We start from the raw sequence: 22,431 nt of genomic DNA, 5'->3' as shown, positions 1-22,431 counted from the left end.
TCGTTCCAGCCACTGCACCACGACTGGTATATTAAAGGCCGTGGTATGTACTATCCTGTCTGTGGGCGGGCGCATATAAAATATCCCATGCTACTAATGAAAACATGTAGCGGGTTTCCTCTATGACTGTCAGAAACGACCATATGATTGACATCCAACAGCCGATGATTAATATATCAATGTGATCTGGTGGTGTCGTTAAACAAAACAAACTTTAACCAACGACAAGCTACCAATCGGAGTTGGAAGGTGGGGGAATATTCCTAGAGATGAACGTAAATGCTGTTTATGTGATGAAAATGTTGGTGATGAATATCACTATTTGTTTCAATGTACTTTTTTCAATAAAGCAAGATGCATCTATATACCAAAGTATTTCTTTACTAGACCAAATATTGTTAAATATCTTGAGCTGTTTTGTAGTACGAATATTAAGTTACTAAATAATATTTGCAAATTTATTGACTGTTTTAAAAACATTTAAATCCTCAAGGAATAGTATTCCATAAACAAGCAAAATGGCAGACGTCAGAAAACTGCATGTATTTTGCCCTATGCGATCTTAACGAAGTCGATGTCACTTTAATGTTGTTTTCCACGATTTGTGTCTGGACAAAATTTGGTGGAAATCTAACGGTAATTAAAGGTAGGAGAGTAATGTATTGTAGTTGTTAACAATTTGGTTCGGACTTTAGGGTTTTCGGGGGTGTGCGTCCCCGTAATATTTAGAAAACTAGATGTCCTGAAATGCAATTTCCTGCATTCTACAAGTAAAATTCATCTCTGCCTTAAGATTTACTACCAATAATATTTTTGATTCAGAATTATTAGAGGGTGCTTCGCCGTACCTGTAATTATCACGAAAATATTTTAAGTAATAACTAAACACGCTTTTTTACAGGTCCTAAAAGTTAGTATAACCCGACAAATATTGTTTACCCAGCTGCGGGTGTTCAATTCCTCTCCCCCCCCCCCCCCCACCCCCAACACGATTACAAAACAGTCATGGACGTTTAATACACGCAAAATAAGGTGATAAAAGTTGTCCACCCTTTGTTTACAAATCGTCTGCTTATATCTTGCATAGTTATTTGTTAGAAAAAAATCCAATAGTTGTTTAGGAATTTGATGACACATTACACCAATGTGTGTACTTTGTTTAAAACTTTCACTGTTAAAATTAGAAAACAGATCTAAAAGGTGATAAATTCGTTACACGGTTTTTTTGACGGGATTATACGCCCCTCCAAAACCCAGGGGCGTGGGAAACTGTACGGCCGGTACGTTTTAAATTTAAAAGACACACACTCTCTCTCTCTCTCTCTCTCTCTCTCTCTCTCTCTCTCTCTCTCTCTCTCTCTCTCTCTCTCTCTCTCTCTCTCTGCATGTGTGTGTGTGTGTGTGTGTGTGTGTGTGTGTGTGTGTGTGTGCGTGTTGCTCGTGGAATATTGTGGTGATGTTTTTGTACAAATGACTGTTCAAGTCTAGATCAGTCGACTGATTAATGGGAATGTCTCGACAACTTGACAGTTAATCAAAATAAATATGTATACTTAAGTGGTTTCCTGCTTGTTGCTATGTTGATGGCTGAACTATTCCTCTATACTAAACAGATCCTAACTGACGACTTAGAAAGTTTCAAGTAATCTGCTGACAGACTAATTCCGTGTAACTTGATCTTCATGCTTATACCCAATTAAGACTCAGTCAAGAAGCGGGACATAGCTCAGTAGTAAAGCGATCGCCTGATGTGCGGTCGGTCTAGGATCGATTCCTTCTTAGTTGACACATTGGGCTATTTCACGTTCCAGCCAGTGCACCACGACTGACATATCAAAGGCCGTGGCACGTGTTATCATGTCTGTGGGATGGTGCATATAATTGTTACTAAAGGAAAACTGACGTGTTTCCTTTCTAAGACTATATATCAAAATTACCAAATGGTTAAAATCCATTAGCCGATGATTAATAAATCAATCTGCCTTAGTGGTGTCGTTATGGTTCAAGTACGCTGCCTTGGGCACATACCTCAGGTATCTGGGCATCTGTCCAATACAGTGGATTAGTAGTTGGTGAGAGAAAAGTCGGTGTAGTGGCCTTACACTTACCCATTGGGTCGTTAAAACTCGCTCTGGGTAGGTACCGGGATGTGACCTCAGTACGGTACCTATTAGTCTTCAGTCCAGTTGCTTAACCACTACACCATCGAGGCAGGGCCCCTCAACGGGGATCGATCCCAGACCGACCGCGCATCAAGCAAGCGCTTTACTACTAGCCTACGTTCCGGCCCATTTTCATGAAAGTTTTACTAACCCATTTGACCTTGATACTTACTTAACACCCGGCTTGATAGTCTCTGTCGTCAGATGAAGATCTGGACTTTCATCACCTCTGTTCAGATTAAGATGTAGAGTAGTCGTCCCTGATTGGTTAACTTGTGTGACGTCAATGATCGTGACCAGTAACCTCGTGTATTTCCGGTGAGCAAAATAATGTAGTTTTGTGTTCGTAGAGTTAGTGGTGATCGTTTGCGTGAATATACCTGGAATTGTATTGTTAACAAATAACATTTAAACAGAAACTTTAATGAAAATCATCTCTCTTACCTCGTTAATATACAGAGTACTGGTCATGTGTAGGGGTCCCGTGACCATTTTGTACTGAGTAAGGTTTGATTAGTGATTTGGGTTTTCTCAATATATTTTAAAAAAGGACGATGTGATAATTACGGTAGTCCAGGATCGTGTCTAAATTAATTAGGGGGCAGTAAATATAAATCTGATGCTTGAGTAAAGACTCAAGACTCAAAGACTGTTAACAGAGTCTGAATCTTTAAGAAGAAGACGTTTGTTTTGTTATCGACACCATTAGAGCACATTGATTTATTAATAATCGGCTATTGGATGTCAAACCTACGGTAATTTTTAGTCATAGAGAGGAAACCCGATACATTGTTTTTTGCCATTAGTAGCAAGGGATCTTTTATATGCACCATCCCACAGACAGGATAGCACATACCATGACCTTTGATATACCAGTCGTGATGCACTGGCTGGAAAGAAACACGGCCCAGGTGGGTCCACCAACGGCCTGGCAAGGCCATACAAACTGCACACGCGTGACGTTATTAGAGATTGAGTCTGGACCTTTAATAAGCTGGGGCTCAGAACATTGTATACTCTTCAAAAAAGTAGGGGAACTCTAATAAGAGTTTACAATTGCCAAAATTATAAGGTATATTAGCTGTGGGGAATGGTTACATGATAAAAGTGAATTAATTCGGCAAACATTACAACTGGTAGTTCAGTATTACAGTAGGTTTTATTACCACCAAAGATCTTGAAGGACGATTGGGGTCAGAAGTGAAATTTGAAAGTTGACGGGTTTTTTTTATCAGTAGTGGGTGATACAGCCATGATGTGTCAGACATTCATTCAGTCAGTCGACGAGGCATACTGCGTATGAGTCTCCCAATGGCCATTTGAGGGAGTCTGTTCCACTTCTCTTGCAGCGCCTGACCAAGTTCCGCTAACGTGGTCGGCGGTCTTTGACGTTGATGCACACATCTCCCTATCATGTTCCAGACGTGTTCAATGGGAGAAAGGTCTGGGCTCATTGCTGGCCAGGGCATTCGATAGATGTTGTGCTGATGGAGATGAGCATTGACGATTCGTCCACGGTGAGCACGGACATTGTCGTCCTGAAAAACAAAACGTCGACCCACACGCCTAGCAAACGGGACGACAAAGGGTGTCCGTATGTTGTCCCGGTGGTACTGCCCAGCGACCCTTCCTTGCACAATATGGTGGGGGTCGGGGGTGGGGGGTTCTGTCAGTCATAGTGATACCACCCCACACCGATCCACCGCCAAATCTGTCATGAGATCGCATTGTGACGTTGGCGTGCCGTTCATTTCGTCGTCGCCAGACCCGACCACGCCTGTCAAGGAAGTCCAAAGTGAATAGGGGCTCATCTTAAAACATGACACGTGAATACCCCAGTCTTGACGCTCCCTACACCATTCACGTTTGTGGGCAATGCGACGATTTGTCAAGGGAGGCACAACCCGGGACTGTCGAACATGAAGATGGGCTGCATGAAGACGATTTCTAATCGTCTGACCCGTAACTCGGACACTAGTATTTGATTTGCCGTTTGAGCTCGATTTCGTAGAGCCTGGTTACAGATGAATCGATCCTGTACTCCTGTCGTTGCCCTGGGACGACCTGAACGGGGTTGATCGTCAACATTTTGGATTTGTTGGTACCTGTTCCATAGTCTACTAATCACTGACTTCGAAACATTGAAGGCCACTTCACGCTGACTTCTGCCCGTTTGCAGCATGCCAATAGCCCGTAGACGCTCATCGCGTTGCATACGCCGCATCGCAAATTCAAACAATAAAAATGACTAAAAACAAAACAATAACAACTGTATGATCAACAGAATGAAACAGACTGACAGAAATAATGTTCCACAGTGATTGAATGACCTTCCTGGAAATTGTCAAAATCGAGAATGACACCCCACGCACGTGTACAGGGCAACTGCGTGATGCACGTGCAAACTATGGAATGTGTTTTGGTGTGTCGATAAACAGACCTGAACGTTCTTTACTAGTATGTCTGTGGTCAAAACGTACGTTCAGTCTAATAGTTGATATTAACATTGATATTTCAGGTTCCCCTACTTTTTTTGAAGAGTATATAATAAAAGGACTTCAATTTCTAGTCATTGTGACAAAATATCCGGAAAACTATATGGGACAGACGAACGGACAGACAAACAGGCAGACAAAAAGAAGGATGGAAACAAAACCTATAGTTCTCCCCGGTTGGACTGGTAGGGGACTAATAACTGACTGAATTAATGGGCCTATGGACGGGTGTACGAATGGATTTGCTCTATTGCACAATTTTAAACAAATATAAGAAAAAACAATCTGTCATACCTTTCCACATGTCCATGACAAAGTGTCGGGTTTCTTCTTTGTCGGGTTCCACGTCGATAGCCGCAGTTGATGGGATTCTAGCTCGGTGACTCGTGCTGTCATTCCCGTTGAAGACGCCATTGACAAAGATGGTGTCAGTCAAAACATTGGTGGCCAGGTGACCATTGCCCACTGGAGGACGAAAACGGTCATCCGTAGGAAGACTGCATTATATAGAAAAAACAAAACAAGCATCCTAAGAGTACTGCGAAAGCAATACATGTCCACTACCGGGCCCCAACAAATTTTGCATATCTCCTAAGTTCAGGGGCCATAGCTCTTTGGATAATGGGTAAATAGGCATAACAGCTACACTCGATCTGTAACAATTTTTTTTTTTTAAAGTTTGTTTTGTTTAACAACACCACTGGGGCACATTGATTAATTAATCGACGGCTATTGGATGTCAAACATTTGGTAATTCTGATTCGCAGTCATCAGCAGAAAGCCGCTACATTTTCCCACTACCAGTAAGCAATCTAATTAAAATTAGCTCCACTATTACATGTGGATCTAAAGCGAGCCAGTTGGAGCTCATGTCCACCAATCAAAACCTTACTTGCAGAATCCTGCCAGTGATTTAAAAATAATTTGAAAACATTCCGAATTATCCTGAGGGTATACGACATGTTTCGTGTGAATTACGAATGCCTTAAAACATGTTTTATTTTATAAAATAAATAATTTGTAATGTAAAACTGAAGACTGATTTAGTTTTTTTTAAATTTTATAAATAAATAAATAATTTTTAATGTAAAATTGAACACTGATAACCCACCCCGTACGTATTGGTATGGTTCGCTGTACTGCGGCCACTAAAATAGACTCGCCCGATATTTTTAGAATCTGTATGCTCCCAAATAACGTTATAAAAGGCGAAGTGTGATTGGTCAATATTTAAATTAGTTATTTACAGACGAAATGTTACCTGGACATTGGGGACTACGCAGTGTTATTTGTTTTAAATCACTGGCTGGATTCTGCAAGTAAGGTTTTGATTGGTGGACATGAGCTCCAACTGGCTGTCTTTAGATCCACATGTAATAGTGGAGCTAATTTTAATTAGATTGACCAGTAAGGGATCTTTTATATGCACTTTCCCACAGACAAGAAAACACATACCACGGCCTTTGACCAGGTGTGGTGCACTGATTGGAATGAGAAAATACTGAATCAGTTGAATGAATCCACTGATGTGGTTCGATCCTGAGGCGAGCGCTCAACCGACTTAACTAAATCCCGGTAGGAGACTAATACACGAAAGTAATAATATCATTTCAAATTATATGACCCTCCAAACACCTATGCACTCGAAAGAAAAAACGTTATGAGACAATTATACCATCTATATATAGCTACTTTTGCGTTTCCCAAAGTAACCAGTGCTCCACGACTGGTACATGAAAGGCCATCTGCTGGTATGTCAAACTGTGGATGAGTTTGTATCGTGTAATAAAAGGACTGTCTTCAAAAGGTTTTTTCACCGACAAAATTCACGATAAAATGCTTTATTGGGCCCTTAGGAACTGGGGGAGAGGGCTGTGTTCTCACCCCCCCCCACCCCCACCTTAGAGGCTGTACCCCTTTCACTAGAGTTTGTGCCCCCACTCCAGATATGGTTCTAATGTGCCTGTTTAATACCATAAATAGACCAAAATAATATTAGAACTTGTATTCAATACTTTACTGATTCCAAAACAAATTATGATTTAGAGAGGGTTTAGAGCCAGGATTGGTCTTGGCAGAAGAGCTGGTCTTGACCACGACATATGGTTCCAACTCTGTCTATAGGAGGACTGCCACTGTATAGCGCACTCCAGCACAGGTGACGTAAACTTTCTAGTTTTCGTAAACAAAGGGGCGTCTGGATATGCACACAGATGTGCTTAGAATAATATTTCCTGCACGGATCTGTATTTTACAAATATATATATATATTGCTCAAATTATTTAGAGGAAGAGTTCCCTTTAATAAATGATATTTTAATATGGTGATCGAAACGGCATCTTTAATACCGGTACTTTTCTTACCTTGAAGATTCTAATATATAGCTGTTAAATGAAGACGATGCAGATTCCACACAACAGCTAATATATACAGTGAACAACAGAGTCAAGATAGCCATGTTTTCACGGGAACACTGTACAGCAGGAATGTCCCAATTCTAAGACACCACAACCGAGGCATGTTCTATCCAGCACTTGCATACTATACTGTGTAAACAAGTGTCGTACTTTAAGATACTTGACAGTAGTTATATATAATAATGATTTATTACACCGCGGTGACGGAGATACCCGTGAGAGATTTTTCATATCCCACAATGTGAGATATGCTTTTTGAGAGGTCATGACCTCCGATCACTTTTCGCACCCTTGTTTTGGCTTTCTACATAATAAATGTAGCATATCTTACCGTAATTTCACTTGAAAGCCATATTTAGTAAAAGGTACAATGTTTTAATCACAAGATTTTCTTCAAACACATTCAGGTGTGTTGTTCAAAAAAAAAAAATCAATAGCAATTTTGCACTGAAATATTTCCAGCATTCTTAAAACGGAAACGTCATGTACCCAATTTATAGTTATTGTAAGGAGATGCAAAGTGACGTCATTGGAATACTGACGTCATTCAAATTCAAAACTAATTATTTCAATTCCTGTGTATTTGTTTGCTTTTTATTATACACATGCTTTACAATTTACAGCTGTTTACTACTAGTGTGTGTTATTTGTTTTAATTATTTTTATTTTTGGGATGGAGGCACTCTATGACATTGCGAAAGCATAAATACTTTAATAGTATAAAAAGAGTGCATAGGCAAAGAAGGGTTATGCGCTCTGAATCACTCCGCTGTTTTGTTTACGTTCAGTGTCCTGTTTAGTGAGAGACAAAAAATATATTTGGCGACTCAAATTAATAATGTAGCGCGTTGTAATAAATATAATACTATACTCGTCCCCGTGAGAGACCGTTTATATTACAACTCGTGTGTTGTCGATCGTACATCACTCGCTTCCGCTCGTGATGTACGATCGAAAACACACTCGTTGTAATATAAACGGTCTCTCACGGGGACTCGTTTAGTATTCTCTATTTACCATAGCCATTGGCGTAGTCAGGATGTTATATGGGTGGGGGTGGAGGTGGGGTGGGGTGGCACTCACATAGGTGGGTTCCCACACGGTCTATGAATGGGGCGACATGCAAATATAAAAGGTGGTGATATAAAGAATTGTAACTGTGGGAGGTGAGGGACACGACCCCTTTCGCTGCACCAGTGATCACAGGTGGATTAGGGTGAGGTACGGGGGTTGTGCACTCCATATTTTGACACACTATATATCCCTTTTGGAATTCAGCGCACTATATGTCGTACCCTGTACCCTAGTTTGCAAATTCCTGTGTAAAAGATTAACAGACACGCGTGTGTGTTTTGTGTTAACAACATCAAACATTAACTATTATAATCACTATTATCTTATCTTCACAGCCATACATATGTTTCCTTCTGTCGCCAGAAGAAAGAAAGAATTTTTAGTAGGAAAAGAAATGCAAATAAGTTACCAACAAATAAATTGTATGGTGCTAAAATTAGGCATTTCTTTACAGATTGTCTTTTTATAAATCATTTAACAGACACATAGGTGTTCAGGATGGGGGAGCCCTGAATCTTCATCTTATATTATTGTTCTTCTTTTACATCAATCATGGTGGGAAAACACAAGCGACTAAGGGCCTGATATATTCTTTTTCATACAGACATGTTCCAAGACAAATATATATTCGTTCTTACACCTTCCAATGTTGAAATTAGCTCTTTCCACCCACTGTTAAAAATACTTTGTAAAATTGTTGTACTGTGTACACCAATAGATAGTTCTCAAAAGTTTATGATTTACATATGTTATTACTCTTTTTGAAATAGTGTTGCATATTTTCACCATTTTATTCGTCAAAATCTTTTTTAAGTTTACTGAGATTACAATACTTTTCAATTTGGTACCTTATAGATTTTAACAGGGCTTACTACAATAATAGCGTAAATAAAATCGTATTTCTTAACTATTAACGGATAAAAACTTGTCAAAATATTTTAAAAACCCAAAACGAACACCCTCCAAAACAAAACAACAACAACACACGCACGCACGCAATCACGCACGCACGCACACACACACGCACACACACACACACCAACAAAAACAACCCAAGCCACACACACCAACAAAAACAACCCAAGCCAACCAACACAAGCAACAATGTACCACCTAGCTATCAATACAATCTATCGCACACGGAACATTAGTGTAGCGTAAACTCTATTAACGTGCCTCTATCCAATTAAAGTTCAGGCACGTCTCTCCCACAACCAATCTCTGGCATGGCCAGTGGTCGAGCGTGGGACAGAAAAATTACTTATTAATGGTCAATTTTGAATTATTTACAAAAAGGGGTAGGGGAAAATTTTGATGCGTCGTTCAAATAAACATTAGTAGTTATATACAAAATAGTTTTAATTAATTTAGTATGACGCTTATTTTTGACTGGGCATTTCCAAAAAGGTAAATAAAACAATAAAAATTACACATTTTATATGCCCTTAAAAAAAGATGAAAAGAGGGCAATTCCAGGTGCCCAAAGTAATTTTTTTAGAATACAACCTAAACGCATCCGGAACTCGGCCTTCCAGCCAGTACCCGAGTGCAGAATCCGCCCCCATCAGCCCACCAGCCGACACGACCCCACCAAAGGAGGACAACGACCCCAAAAAGGGGTCGAGACGCTCAAGAACCGTCCCGCCCGAACCACGGGCGGACTAAATAAAACCACCCAAGGACATTTATTTAATTAACGGAACATTAAAGAAAAACGGAAACATAGAGAATATGTGATGTTTTCACCAATCTATTGAAACACCACGAGAAGGTTACCGCCCTAGCACTAGGGTGAGGAACAGGACACGGATTGGACAGTGATACGAATAATACTAAATCTAATGATTACCATAAGGCTCTGCCTCTTAAGCTTAGTGCTCTAAATAGTATGTCAATACCAACTCGCGTGTTTTGTTGACCATGCTTCTACGCCCAGTCCTTTTCTTCTTGGTAGAAAATGGTTTCGTGTGTTTGCTAACTAAACATCTGTTGGAAGAGAAACCACTCACAGTATTATATGTGCTATTTCATGTTTCTGAAATCAAATGGAAAATCTGTTTGAAATTCACTTTAGCTTTCACATATTTTTTTCCATATCTAAATTTCAAAAGAAAAGGAGAGTTTTCAAAGTTTGTTAAGGATGGCTTGATTTATACATTCTCAACCTCTGACTTCATCAGTATATTAGGTACACATTACACCGTTCAACCTAAACAGATTGGGTGCTGAAGAGACCCGAAAAGGCAAACAAACTTGTAAAGATTACCATCCCAATTAAATTTTTAAAAACCCTTAAGATCAACTGATGAAAATATATTTTTTATCAACTCCAAAACATGTATTATTGTTTTTTGTTTAAAATGTTCCTATCGAACAAAGCCATTGTGATGTTTGATATTAATAACTAGTCTAAATTTATGATTAGGCTTTAGAAACTATTTGATCAGCAACTTGATCATTAATCAAAATCTTCTCCGGTGAAAATAATATCTTATTGGAAGTATAAATATATTGGTAATCAAAATCAATTTTATAACCCTGTGTTATTTGAAGTATAAACAAAATGTGAAATAATTTCTATCCAAGAATCTAGACATGTTGATAACTTTCCAACACTACTTGTAACATATTTATTATAATGAATGAATGTTTAACGTTACACCCAGCACACAAATACGCATGGGTGTCAAACAAAGGTAAGTACTTATTCACTTGAGGTTTCAATCCTAACCTAACTTATCCACAACACCAGAAGAAAACGACTGCCTACTGGCACCACCTCTACCAATCCACCTTCGTGAAGAGTTAGTATGACTATACTTATATAGTGAAACACTGGGACGAGACAGATCTCTGAAAGAATAACTGATCGGGGCCGTTGAAAAAATACACGTCCAAAAAAGAAATATGCGATCCTTGCCACCAAACTTTTTCCCAATAAAGACTGAATTTTCACGCTTCTTGAACAGTTATATCGTCCCCAAACAACCAAGATGTAGTAGGAACAGAAGTGTCACATAACCCAGTATACTTCGTTTTTAGGTGTGGTCGTAACATAAATCTACTCTTAAGAGCTTGACACCTGACCCAAAAAGGTAATAGCATGAAGAAAAAACATGCCTGAGCATCAATATATATTCTTTAATGTCTGTTTTGAAAATGTTTGCTAACTTAACAATTGGCATTAAACCTGCAGCAACCAACTGAATATCAAAAACAAACCTACAAATGAAAAAGGTTCTAAGGGCTACAATACGGAAGGCCATTTTGACATGTTTCCGATCTTTCTGACCACCCGATGCTGCATTTCACAAAGATCGTTTTGCGCTTAGGTCCAATCAACTACCTTACACACATCGTGCTACATATTGCATACAAACATGGATTCCATAGATACAACCCGTGACCGTAATGGAGGCCACCATCTTTGTTAATTAAAACAGAAGTGGCTATTTACACGGCGGCCGAGTATATTTCTTCGGCTAATAAGGTCTGGCTATCTATACGGCGGTCATATTGTTTTGTGTAAGACCACCACAACCCATCTAAACTTTCCCGTGTTACATCTGGTAAATAATATAATAATAAATATATATAAATAAAATAAAACATGTTCCACTTGACATACAGCCAACCTCACACGTGTACGTATGCTGGAATAATAATAATAATAAAAAGAAAAATAATAATAACGAAAACATAGTAATAATAAAAATGGAGGGAGTGGGGACCACTCGAAACAAACACGCAAATCCTGTTTTATACACTTATATATTTCAAATATAGTGGGCACGGCTTTAAATTTATATACAGAAGTCAATATTTTTCTTTCCTTTGGCATGCCATTTTCTTGCTGCATCCACATAAAACTCATCAGCAGGATCTTCCTCACCTTCCTCAGATTTATCAGGATTCGTTTACAGTCTATTCCTGAGGCAGGTCTTAATTGTTTTGAGAGGTGAACAGCCCATCTCACAATCTGTTTAGAAATGAACAGTATATAATAAACGGCTAAAACCATTGTTCTTGTATTACCATGCAATATATCTATTAGGATTAATTGTATTCACAATGGTTATTTACATTCAACTTATGTTTTTGTATAATTGTAGGATGTATATATAGCAGCTGTGGACAATGGCAATACTAGACGATTCCTGGCAAGTGTTTGTAGAACTCCGAGGTGGTTTTCACTACAGTCCTATTCGGTTTCTCTATTCGGTTTCCTTTTAAAAAGGAATAGTACAAATCTGGTCCACTCTAGGTTCCAATCCTCCGCATCAACGTTGTCCTTGAAGTGAGTTACCAGAGAAGATAATCAATTTGCCAAAATCATTTTGTTTTTGGAAATTAATAAATAATACATACATATACCAATATCATAATCTCCATAAATGTCCAGCTTGCACGGTTCTGTATCTGACATCACCCTTGGATCAAAGACTTTAAAAGAAGACATGATGTCAGTGTCTGGAAATCTTCCTTCCATCTGGGCCATAGATCCCTATAGGAATGGAGCATACACCTGTGAAAGTAAACCGATCAGTTTCACAGGTATGAACGCACAATTGAAAAGAATATGCATTCAGTGATTTATAGTGTACTCACAAATTAGGGATACAGTTCAGTATTGTAAATATTTTTCTTTAAAATGTGTCCCGTTCATCGAGTTTTGCCTCCGGTTGCTTGGTATTGAAGCCGCTGTCCTTTACTTCACAGTCTTCAGGCAAAATGTCTGGCAGTGTCTGGTAGAACGTACCAGGTTTTACAGGTTTTGTCAGTCTATCATCAAGGATATCAATGGTGACTTCTAATCGTTCTATCACCTCAGTATGCTAAAATTATTGAAATAGAAACAATACACATACATCCAATATAATTCCTTAAGCAAGGTGTGACCTTTTTAGCTTTTATATACATATACTAATAATATATTTAGTACAATTCATTTTGCTACTTAAAATGCGTTCTGTAGCTGTATCTCCATAAAGAGAACCATCCTAACAGCACTGTTGTTGTATAATGTATAATTCTGATTCATTCATTCGTTGAAATACTATATTGGATCGATTTCTTCAACCAGCTGATGTGCTACACAGTGGTTAGCAATCAGACTGGGACGAATCTGAATATATATATATATATATATATATATATATATATATATATATATATATATATATATATATATATATATATATACACACTTCAAATAAATAGAGTAAACATAATATAAACAGAATATAAATTATCATGCCATAACTATTCCATGAATATTTTCATTATTCCATAATTACCTTTTTTCAACAAATTTTATTTTCCAAGCATGGCATTGACACCATTAGTTCCAAAAGCAATCAGCTTTTCCACCAAAGAAATGATGACAGCCTTGTGTATGGTTTTAGATTTCCCATTAGGTAACTGATATAGACCTACATGATTATAACCGTAAGTTGCATCAACAATTTTACCTCCCCACCACAAAGAAAACCCCAGCAACAACAACAAATCTGCCCCCAAATAAACAATATCCTTAAAAAATAAGCCCACACACCAGTACACACGCACAACCATATATATATATATATATACATGTATATATATATATATACATATATATATATATATATATATATATATATATATATATATATATATATATATATATATATATATATATATATGTATGTGTGTGTGATATGTATGTATGTGTGTGTGATATGTATGTATGTGTGTGTATAAACCATCGTTGCTGCTACCTTATTCAAGAAAAGTGATATACAGTGGCATACATTAATCACATTTGTATTATTTGAGGGGGGGGGGGGGGGGGGTGGGGGTGGCTTTCTTTTGACTACGGCGTGTCAAAACCTATTTACGAAACACCAGGTGAGAAGACAGACTGGCCGAACAAGCCTTGATGCATATTCATCGTTCTATGAAAACTGACATTTCTCAAATCAATAGCATGTTCCTACGTCACAGACTTTCAAAGATCCATCATGGCAACTATGTATAGACAAAACGTTGGTTATCATGGTGCTTTTTGACTAGATAGATACTGTTTGTTGATGATTAGTGCATCGTATATATATATATGTAAAACTGTGTCCATTACAAATTGTCTGACAATGACACTGGACCGCGTGATGTGTATTTATGTTGATTGCTCTCTAATACTGATAGTTGGTGTATATATATACTATGGTTGTGCATAATATTAATAATTACAGGTAGATAGTCGATCGTAACTATTAAATTAGATATAAAATTGTGTCCCGTTACACTATGTCCGTTACACCTTGTCTGACAATGACACTGGACTCGCTGTTCGGATTTGTTTGCGTATTTTCACCAATAATGCATTTATTTGCATTATCAGTATTCATTTAAATTTAAGATATGTCATGATGTACGATTTGTTACCTGTGTTTAATCCACTGAAATATATGTGCATGTTTGCTCCGGAAACTGTCTTTATTACCGAGTCGTTAGTAAAACCCTTATCGTTAGGCGAAGAAGTGAATTTCTATATCGTTAGTTTCATTATTAACTACTGCATAGGTTGTAGTTAATAATGCAGCTAGCGGTACTGAAAATCGCAGCTAGTCATTTAGTCAAATTAATGTACACTTCACTTCATAGACAGTGATATACACATAAACACATGCATATTAATTGCAAATATCAAAGCTTTATTAAGATGCCGTTTTAACGAGTCAATCGCCAAATGAGCCCCTTTTCTTGGTCTCCCCAAGACGTGTTCGTAAGTATTTCTGTTGAGCACAAAACATATCGTACTTTTTCTTTTCTAGCAAAGGAGATTGCACACAATCTCACAAACAATAATAGTAATAGAAAACTTTATTAACGTCAAAAAATAAAAGAACAAGTCGACAACTACTCCACAAATCAGTAGTAACAAAGGGCCTTTGTTGCAAACGACTGGAGCGTGAACGAGCCGGAAATAATTTAGTGGCTCGTTGGGGCCGCTTAGCGCTATAGATAATATTCATATGTATTATTAATTTTAAAATGGAATAGAGCCAACTCACTTTTAAATACTGTATTCCACCTTCACTATATATAAATTTAAAAACGACGAGGACAAGCATGACCATAATGCGGTATCTATATATTTACTTGTTAAATTATTCAATGTACCATTTAAAGGGACATTCCTGAGTTTCCTAAGATGTTATCGACTAATAGAGACTTTTTAACGATTGTAATTACATATCAAACATATTTTCTGAATAAAATAGTATTAGTGGTTGTATATTAAACGTGTTTCTGATCGTTCTAATATTTATACTAGGTTAAATTTCATTTTAATTCCTAAAATAAGATTTTTTCGTACGTACGAAATTATTCGAAGACAAAATCCAGTTTAGGCGTCTTACAAATATTAAGACGACCGGAAACATATTGATTATACAGACACTGATATTCTAAACAGGAAAATATATTTAATATGTAAGTTTAATCGTAGAAATATTTTATTAGTCGGAAACACATAAATGCAGCAAACTCAGGAATGTCCCTTTAATTTATGTATAATTCTTATATTTACATGAGATAAATTTCCAAAAGCAACTTTTTTAAAAACGATATTTATTTCCAATTTTTGGCAAGGGATTGGCGAACAGCCTTTAATATCGCCTTTATTCTTCAGTTACGTATTCTTTTATTTCCTGTTGATGTTTTATTTTAAAAAACATTTTGAATATAATTTTTATTTTAAAAATAAGAAATAAATTATTTAAGAACTAGTTTGTTTTGGTGTATAAATATCGTAAGTGACAAGGCATTCAAAATGTGTGGACAAAATAATTTGGAAAGTGGTAAAATTGTGAACTAAAACTGTTCATTTCATTAATTTGTCGTTTTATGTGGACTGCAGGATAAATAAACTAACTGGTTACTGTCTTAAGCTATCGACTTTATCCTACACAGATCGAATGAGATCCTAGCAGGATAAAGCATTTATTCTTTCTATAAATATCACTATTTCTGTCTTCTAATTCTAATATAGTTCTATAATGAATGCAATTAATAAACTAATTGTTACAAATAATCGACCAACCATGTCACCTCTGATCATCCCACAGTCGTACGTTTTAATTATACAGTTAAAATTAACCTTAATTATAAAACTCAATACTCACTGGGCACGTAATGACAGTGTACTAATTTTTATGTCAGTGCAGTAAACGATCCATAATTTTAGCGGTCGACTGCTCGTCACATGATGTGTTATTATCTGCATCGTTAACCAACTTTAAATGCGCATGACCCGTCATGACGTCGACAAACATGTTTTTGTGGTTTTACAAAACTCTAAGGTATGAAATTAGGATTGATTCTATTCTGCTCGTAAGACGGTGTTGATCTAACTGTTTAAATCCAATCTTACTGCCAAGTCCAAGTCCAAATTCTGTCAGTTTCTGTTAAAGAGACTGTCCTACCATTGTTAAAATCAGGGGATACACTTGGCTGCTAGCTATAAATTCTGCCGTTTCGAATCTAAACCTACCGGACCTAATATGATTGATTAAAACTAATATAATTGTAAAACAGTTGCCGATCCGACAGGACGACAGAACAATGTTTCTCTGTCTGTGATGATGTTGACTGGCAAAAACAAAACAAAACCGGTGTGGACCGCAATATGTCGAACCCTGAAGATGATTCCTACATACTAAATACATTTTCTTGTTTAGAATATCAGTGTATGTATGTTATATGTCTTTTGGATCATTCTACTTGTTTTAATATCTCAAACTTTATTTCCCAACGTAAATATATGTTTTAGTACTTGCGAAATTACTAGGAGGTATAATACGGTCTTCCCTGCTACAAACATTAGAACAATCAGAAATACATTAAACACACAGCCACTCAAGGTGTAAACAAGCGACGCCACATGACCATGTCCGGTCGTATGGGCAGAGAAACCGGATTCTCGAGTGACGTTTTATCTAAACTTCAGCCGGATCTTATCAAGAGCGACCTGCTTTGGGGGGGGGGGGGGGGGGGGGCAGATGTTGTCACTGCCTTGGGTTGTATGATCCCCCACCCCCGTCGGTTGGGGCACCAAAGGATACTTTACTTTCTTCTTCAAGATCATCTCAATTAGGAGCTCATCATAATACGTGTAATATCAAGTTGGGAAACGCGTGTATATGTTATTGTTCAGCCAAGGTGCACTGAACCAAAACAATGTATTTGATCAAAAGTCTTTAGGCCCTTCTGATAAGGCGTGAGACACCAAAGGCCGTACCTAGCTTAAAATAACTAAGGGACCAATAAGAAAAGATTCAAGGCACATTAAGGTTTTCGTCAGGTCCTATGCTTGTAAAAGAGTCAAGACTCCAGATTGTAATAACGTCTTAAGATTAACATCATGGCAATGAATATATCATTATAGACTTCAGCCTAGACAGTAACGTTTTATAAGCGTGGGCCCTGGTAAAGACCTTCTTACGTTAACGTATGGGTTTCTTTCTCTCTTTTTTGTAAGGGTTTAATTATAGGTCAAATATTCTTAAAATGGCGACAGATTAAAAATTGTTAGTGAAAAATGAGACGCAAAAAGCGATAACCCATTAATATAGAATTGTCCAAAAAAAAGTATAGGGACTGTAATTTTAATATTTCACTCACTGCAAATTGTAGGGTCAAAGGACAAATACTGCTAAAATAGCAACAGATTCTTAAATACTTTATAGACTATTTCATTCCATAGTAGTGTTAACGGTTTTGTGTGTTTGTTTTGTTTTGTTGTTGTTTTGTTTGTGTGTGTGTGTGTGTGTGTGTGTGTGTGTGTGTGTGTGTGTGTGTGTGTGTGTGTGTGTGTGTGACCACTCAATATACACACAAATATATACACACAATGTATATTTGTATGTATGTATATATGTATGTATATATGTATGTATGTATATATATATATATATATATATATATATATATATATATATATATATATATATATATATATATATATATATACATTGTATATATAAACTTAATAGCTAATATACAAGCAATCTAACCACGACATATTGATAAAGCTTGTTTACTGATTTGTAAACTCTGAATCAATTATTCATAACACACCATTGTTTGACAATCAGAAGTCGTTGTCAATTTGGTCTGAGGTCTGATTAAGACATTTATTTATTGATTATTATAGCTCCAAACAAGCGCACATAATGATACAATGTCGTGTTTACCGATATTTTATTTTCGATTATTAAGCGTTACAATTTTTAATCAAGAAGCACATAGTTAGGTCATTGAACTAAGACCTTGTCAATTCTACAGTGCCAAAGTGAAACTGTGTTTAAGTCGATGCTCCACGACTGGTATGTCAGTATTAGTGATTACGTGCTACGCTCCCTGCACGATGAAACCATACAAACTACGTGGTGGTATTGTGTTTCTTCTTATTATTTAGACTGTGCGCCGTAATTGTCTTTTTTACGGGTTTCTGTTTACATATATACCCTGACACAGGATGACCAACTGAAACACTTCGTCCGGGAACAGGAAGAGAAGCGTTCCTCCTGTAATAATTATATAATTGTATGTGTAAGAGTGCATGAGCTACGGACGCCTAAAGCCAATTATTAGCAGTGGTAGAATTTCGTTAAACAAGGTATTTTTACAATACAAAAAATAATTCTAGTTGAAATTTAAAAGATATTTAAAATTATTTTGTACCCATCTGTCCTTCCATTACTAAACAATTGTCGTTATCCGATGCGTTTGTATGTCTCATAGATCAATAACATCAAGCTGGTATGTGCTCAGTATTACTATGTGGACGTCTGACATATTCTATTCTTCGAGAGAGGCTTTCAAACGAAATTTCCTACATTCGAAGCGTACAGCTCTTATATAATGTGACCAATAGTACTATATATTCTGTCAAGAACATAAGGACAATAATGATCGTTTCATTTGAATGTTGTGATTGAATGCCAAATTGTTTTTGGGTTGTGTGTGTCTTTAAAATTTTGTTTTGTAGTAAAATAATTGTTTTGGTCGACAACCAATTAATCGAAGGTACTAAATCTACATTGCGATATGTATTGATATGGGTTTTAAATTACTGTTTAGGAGTGAATTAAAATGGTGAAATTGTGCACACAAGTTATTGTATTTACAGTCGAACCTGTCTATTAAATGTATCCTAGCAATCTACTACGGATACTTTTTAATTACGCGATCTTTAAAGGGACATTCCTGAGTTTGCTGCAATTTTAAAGATGTTATCGACTAACAGTGACTTTTTAACGATTGTAATTACATATCAAATATGTTCTCCTGTATAAAACATTAGTGGCTGTAGATTAAACGTGTTTCTGGTCGTTCTAATATTTGTACTAGGTTAAATTTCACAAATTATTTGAAGACAAAATCCAGTTTGGACTATTTACAAATATTTAGACGATCAGAAACACATTGAATATACTAATATTTTAAACAAGAAAATATATTTAATATGTAAGTTTAATCGTAGAAATATTTTATTAATCGGAAACATCTTACAATGCATTAATGTCCCTTTAAAGGAACATTCCCGAGTTTGCTGCACATATTCAATGTGTTTCTTGTCATCTCAATATTTGTAAGAAGCCCAAACTGGATTTTGTTTTCAAATAATTTCGTACGTACGAAAAAACAATATTTTAGGAAATAAGATGAAATTTAACCTAGTACAAATATTAGAACGATCAGAAACACGTTTAATATACAGCCAGTAATATTTTATGCAAAAAAATATGTTTGATATGTAATTACAATCGTTAAAAAGTATGTTAGTCGATAACATCTTAAAAATTGCTGCAAAGTCGGGAATGTCCCTTTAATAGAGGTAAAACAACATATACATGTAATTGTATTTGAAATGGTCTTTATTAACATGCGGATATTATACAATATGACCAATTTATTAAGTATTATTGTATAAACTAGTAAACAGAAATATACAATTTTTAACTAAATCTGGCCAATTTATTAAGTATTACAAAATGTATTATATAAACAGAAATAAGAATTGTTCAACATTCTATAGTGCCGTTTCTTTAATCATTAATGAGAGACATCGTATTGAATAAGAACGCCCAAACCAATACATTAAAATGCTGGCCAGTTAGAACACGATGCGCTATTGATTATCATTTTATGGTCAGGCTCTCTTTGGAGCCGACTATAAAGTTGAAAACTTGTTTACTGAAAAACATATCTGGCTTCAGAATGACGCCAAAGCGATTGTCCGTGTGTCTGTTTCTCTTGTTAGTGGGATGCGCCGTGGATCAAGTATTGTCCGAACAGATTAGTGCTGGTAAAGTAGAAGCATCAACGGAGTCAACCACAGACCACACGCCTTTATACGACAGCAGTAGCTTCACAGACGATACTTTTGGAAATTCGACGGAAGCAGAAGTTAAAAAAACCACAACAGCTACTTTCAAACCGACACCGTCTCTTATTGATACTTTTGGAAATTCAACGGAAGCAGAAGTTCAAGAAAACACAACAGCTACTGTGAAACCGACACCGTCTCTTATTGACACGGGATCTCTATCAAAACACGTGTATGACGACTTTAAGGAATCTTCTGTGTACCTGCAGTTTTTACTGGTTATTCTTGGTATACTCACCAACATGTGTAACATAATAGTCTTCACTCGTAAACAAATGAAAAGCGCAACTTCCACGATACTCACTTTCCTGAGCTGCTCTGAACTGGGAGCCGCCATTTCTGAACTGATCATGACATCATGCACCGCTGCGTTGGGTCACAGAACATACACGTCAGAAATTTTCTGGACTTTATTTCAGTGGATCCGAGTGTACCTGACAACCATTTTCCAGAGAAGTTCCTTCTGTTTCAACATACTGGTTGCCACCGAGAGGTTTATTGCGGTAAGATTTCCTTTAAAAGCAAAACAAATTTTAAAGCGAAGAAATCCACTGGTGTTTTGTGTAGTGACGTTCATAATTGTACTTGCCATGCATATCTATAATCCACTGAAGATGAAGGTTGTTGAAATTAAAACTCGGCGCGGCGTTATTCACACCATAAAACACTCTCAACTATACACCGACGACCCTGACGCGTTTGATGTTCTCTCCTTGTTCACAAAGATAATCTTTTCCTACATTCCTCTCTTCGGATGCTTCCTCATGAACATTCTGATGATCATGGCTTTATGGAATCACAGAAAACAGAGGAACCTGATACAAGCGAACCAAAACTCGCAACAGAAAAACGACAAACGACAAATCCAGACAACAATTACCATACTAGTGTCAACCTTTCTCTTTGTCGTTCTGTCACTGCCAGTCACCACTAGTACTATCGCCCAAAGCACCCAGCCCGATTACGGACTTAAGAAAAAGGAACATTACTTATTCAGATTCATCACTCTGTTTGGCGGCCTGCTGTATCTCCTGAGTCTGTCTATGGACTTTATTGTATACGTGATCCTCGGCCGGGCTTTTCGACAGACGTTCATTTCCCTTATCAGATCCATCTTCAGATGCGAAGATGACAGTCGTGGTGTTCGGGACGGAGTAACGGGAACCAGGTCAACGGTTCTGTCCAATGACTGTACAAACAAAGCTGGAGACATTGCCATGGCAACGGTGTGCACGTCTGATGGTACCGACTTTGGGAATCAGAGTTCTGCATCAATGAAGTATGAGGTGAAGTGTCCCACTAGATATATTCAAACGAATGGTGCTGGCAACCAGACAAACAATGGGACGGCTTCAAGGAAGGAATAAGATTGGTATCAAACGAATGGTGCTGGTATCCAAACAGACAATGGGATGTCTTCAAAGAAGGGACAAGACTGGTATTATGTATGCAATGAGCATTGCGTATGTCAGGAAATGTGAAAACGTTTGTTTTGATCAACCTCACTACTAAACACATTGATTCATTAATAATCGACTGTTGGATGTCAAACGTAGTTTTTACATATAGTCTTAGACAGGAAACCCGCTAAATTATTTCCATTAATAGCAAGATATATTTTATGTACTTCATCCCAAATACAGGATAGCACATACCACGACCTTTGAAATACCAGTTGTAGTGCACTGGCTGCAACGAGGAGAAATAGCCTAATGGGCCAACCGACGGGGATCGACCCTAGACCGACCGCGCATCAGACGAACGCTTTACCACCGGGCTAGTACCCCCTACTTGCACCCACCCCATGAATTGAGAAAGATGATTGTCATAAGTATTGGGTAACTAA

At 37.1% G+C, this 22,431-nt stretch overlaps 1 protein-coding gene across 1 annotated transcript; it reads left to right on the top strand.

Moving 5' to 3' along the window:
• The first annotated feature begins 20,416 nt into the window (after positions 1-20,416).
• LOC121369704 (FMRFamide receptor-like) lies at positions 20,417-21,952 on the top strand. Its single transcript, XM_041494756.1, has one exon. It carries the CDS (start codon positions 20,417-20,419, stop codon positions 21,950-21,952), a length of 1,536 nt encoding a protein of 511 aa, XP_041350690.1.
• Positions 21,953-22,431: the final 479 nt, after the last annotated feature.

Source organism: Gigantopelta aegis, chromosome 4 (genome assembly GCF_016097555.1).
Source record: "Gigantopelta aegis isolate Gae_Host chromosome 4, Gae_host_genome, whole genome shotgun sequence".
NCBI lineage: Eukaryota > Metazoa > Mollusca > Gastropoda > Neomphalida > Peltospiridae > Gigantopelta > Gigantopelta aegis.
Note: the sequence above shows the minus strand (reverse complement) of the source record. Positions and strands in the feature narration are given on the sequence as shown.

What these genes read in the sequence shown, in the direction of transcription:
- LOC121369704 (XM_041494756.1), top strand. Translation starts at nt 20,417, where the DNA reads ATGACGCCAAAGCGATTGTCCGTGTGTCTGTTTCTCTTGTTAGTGGGA.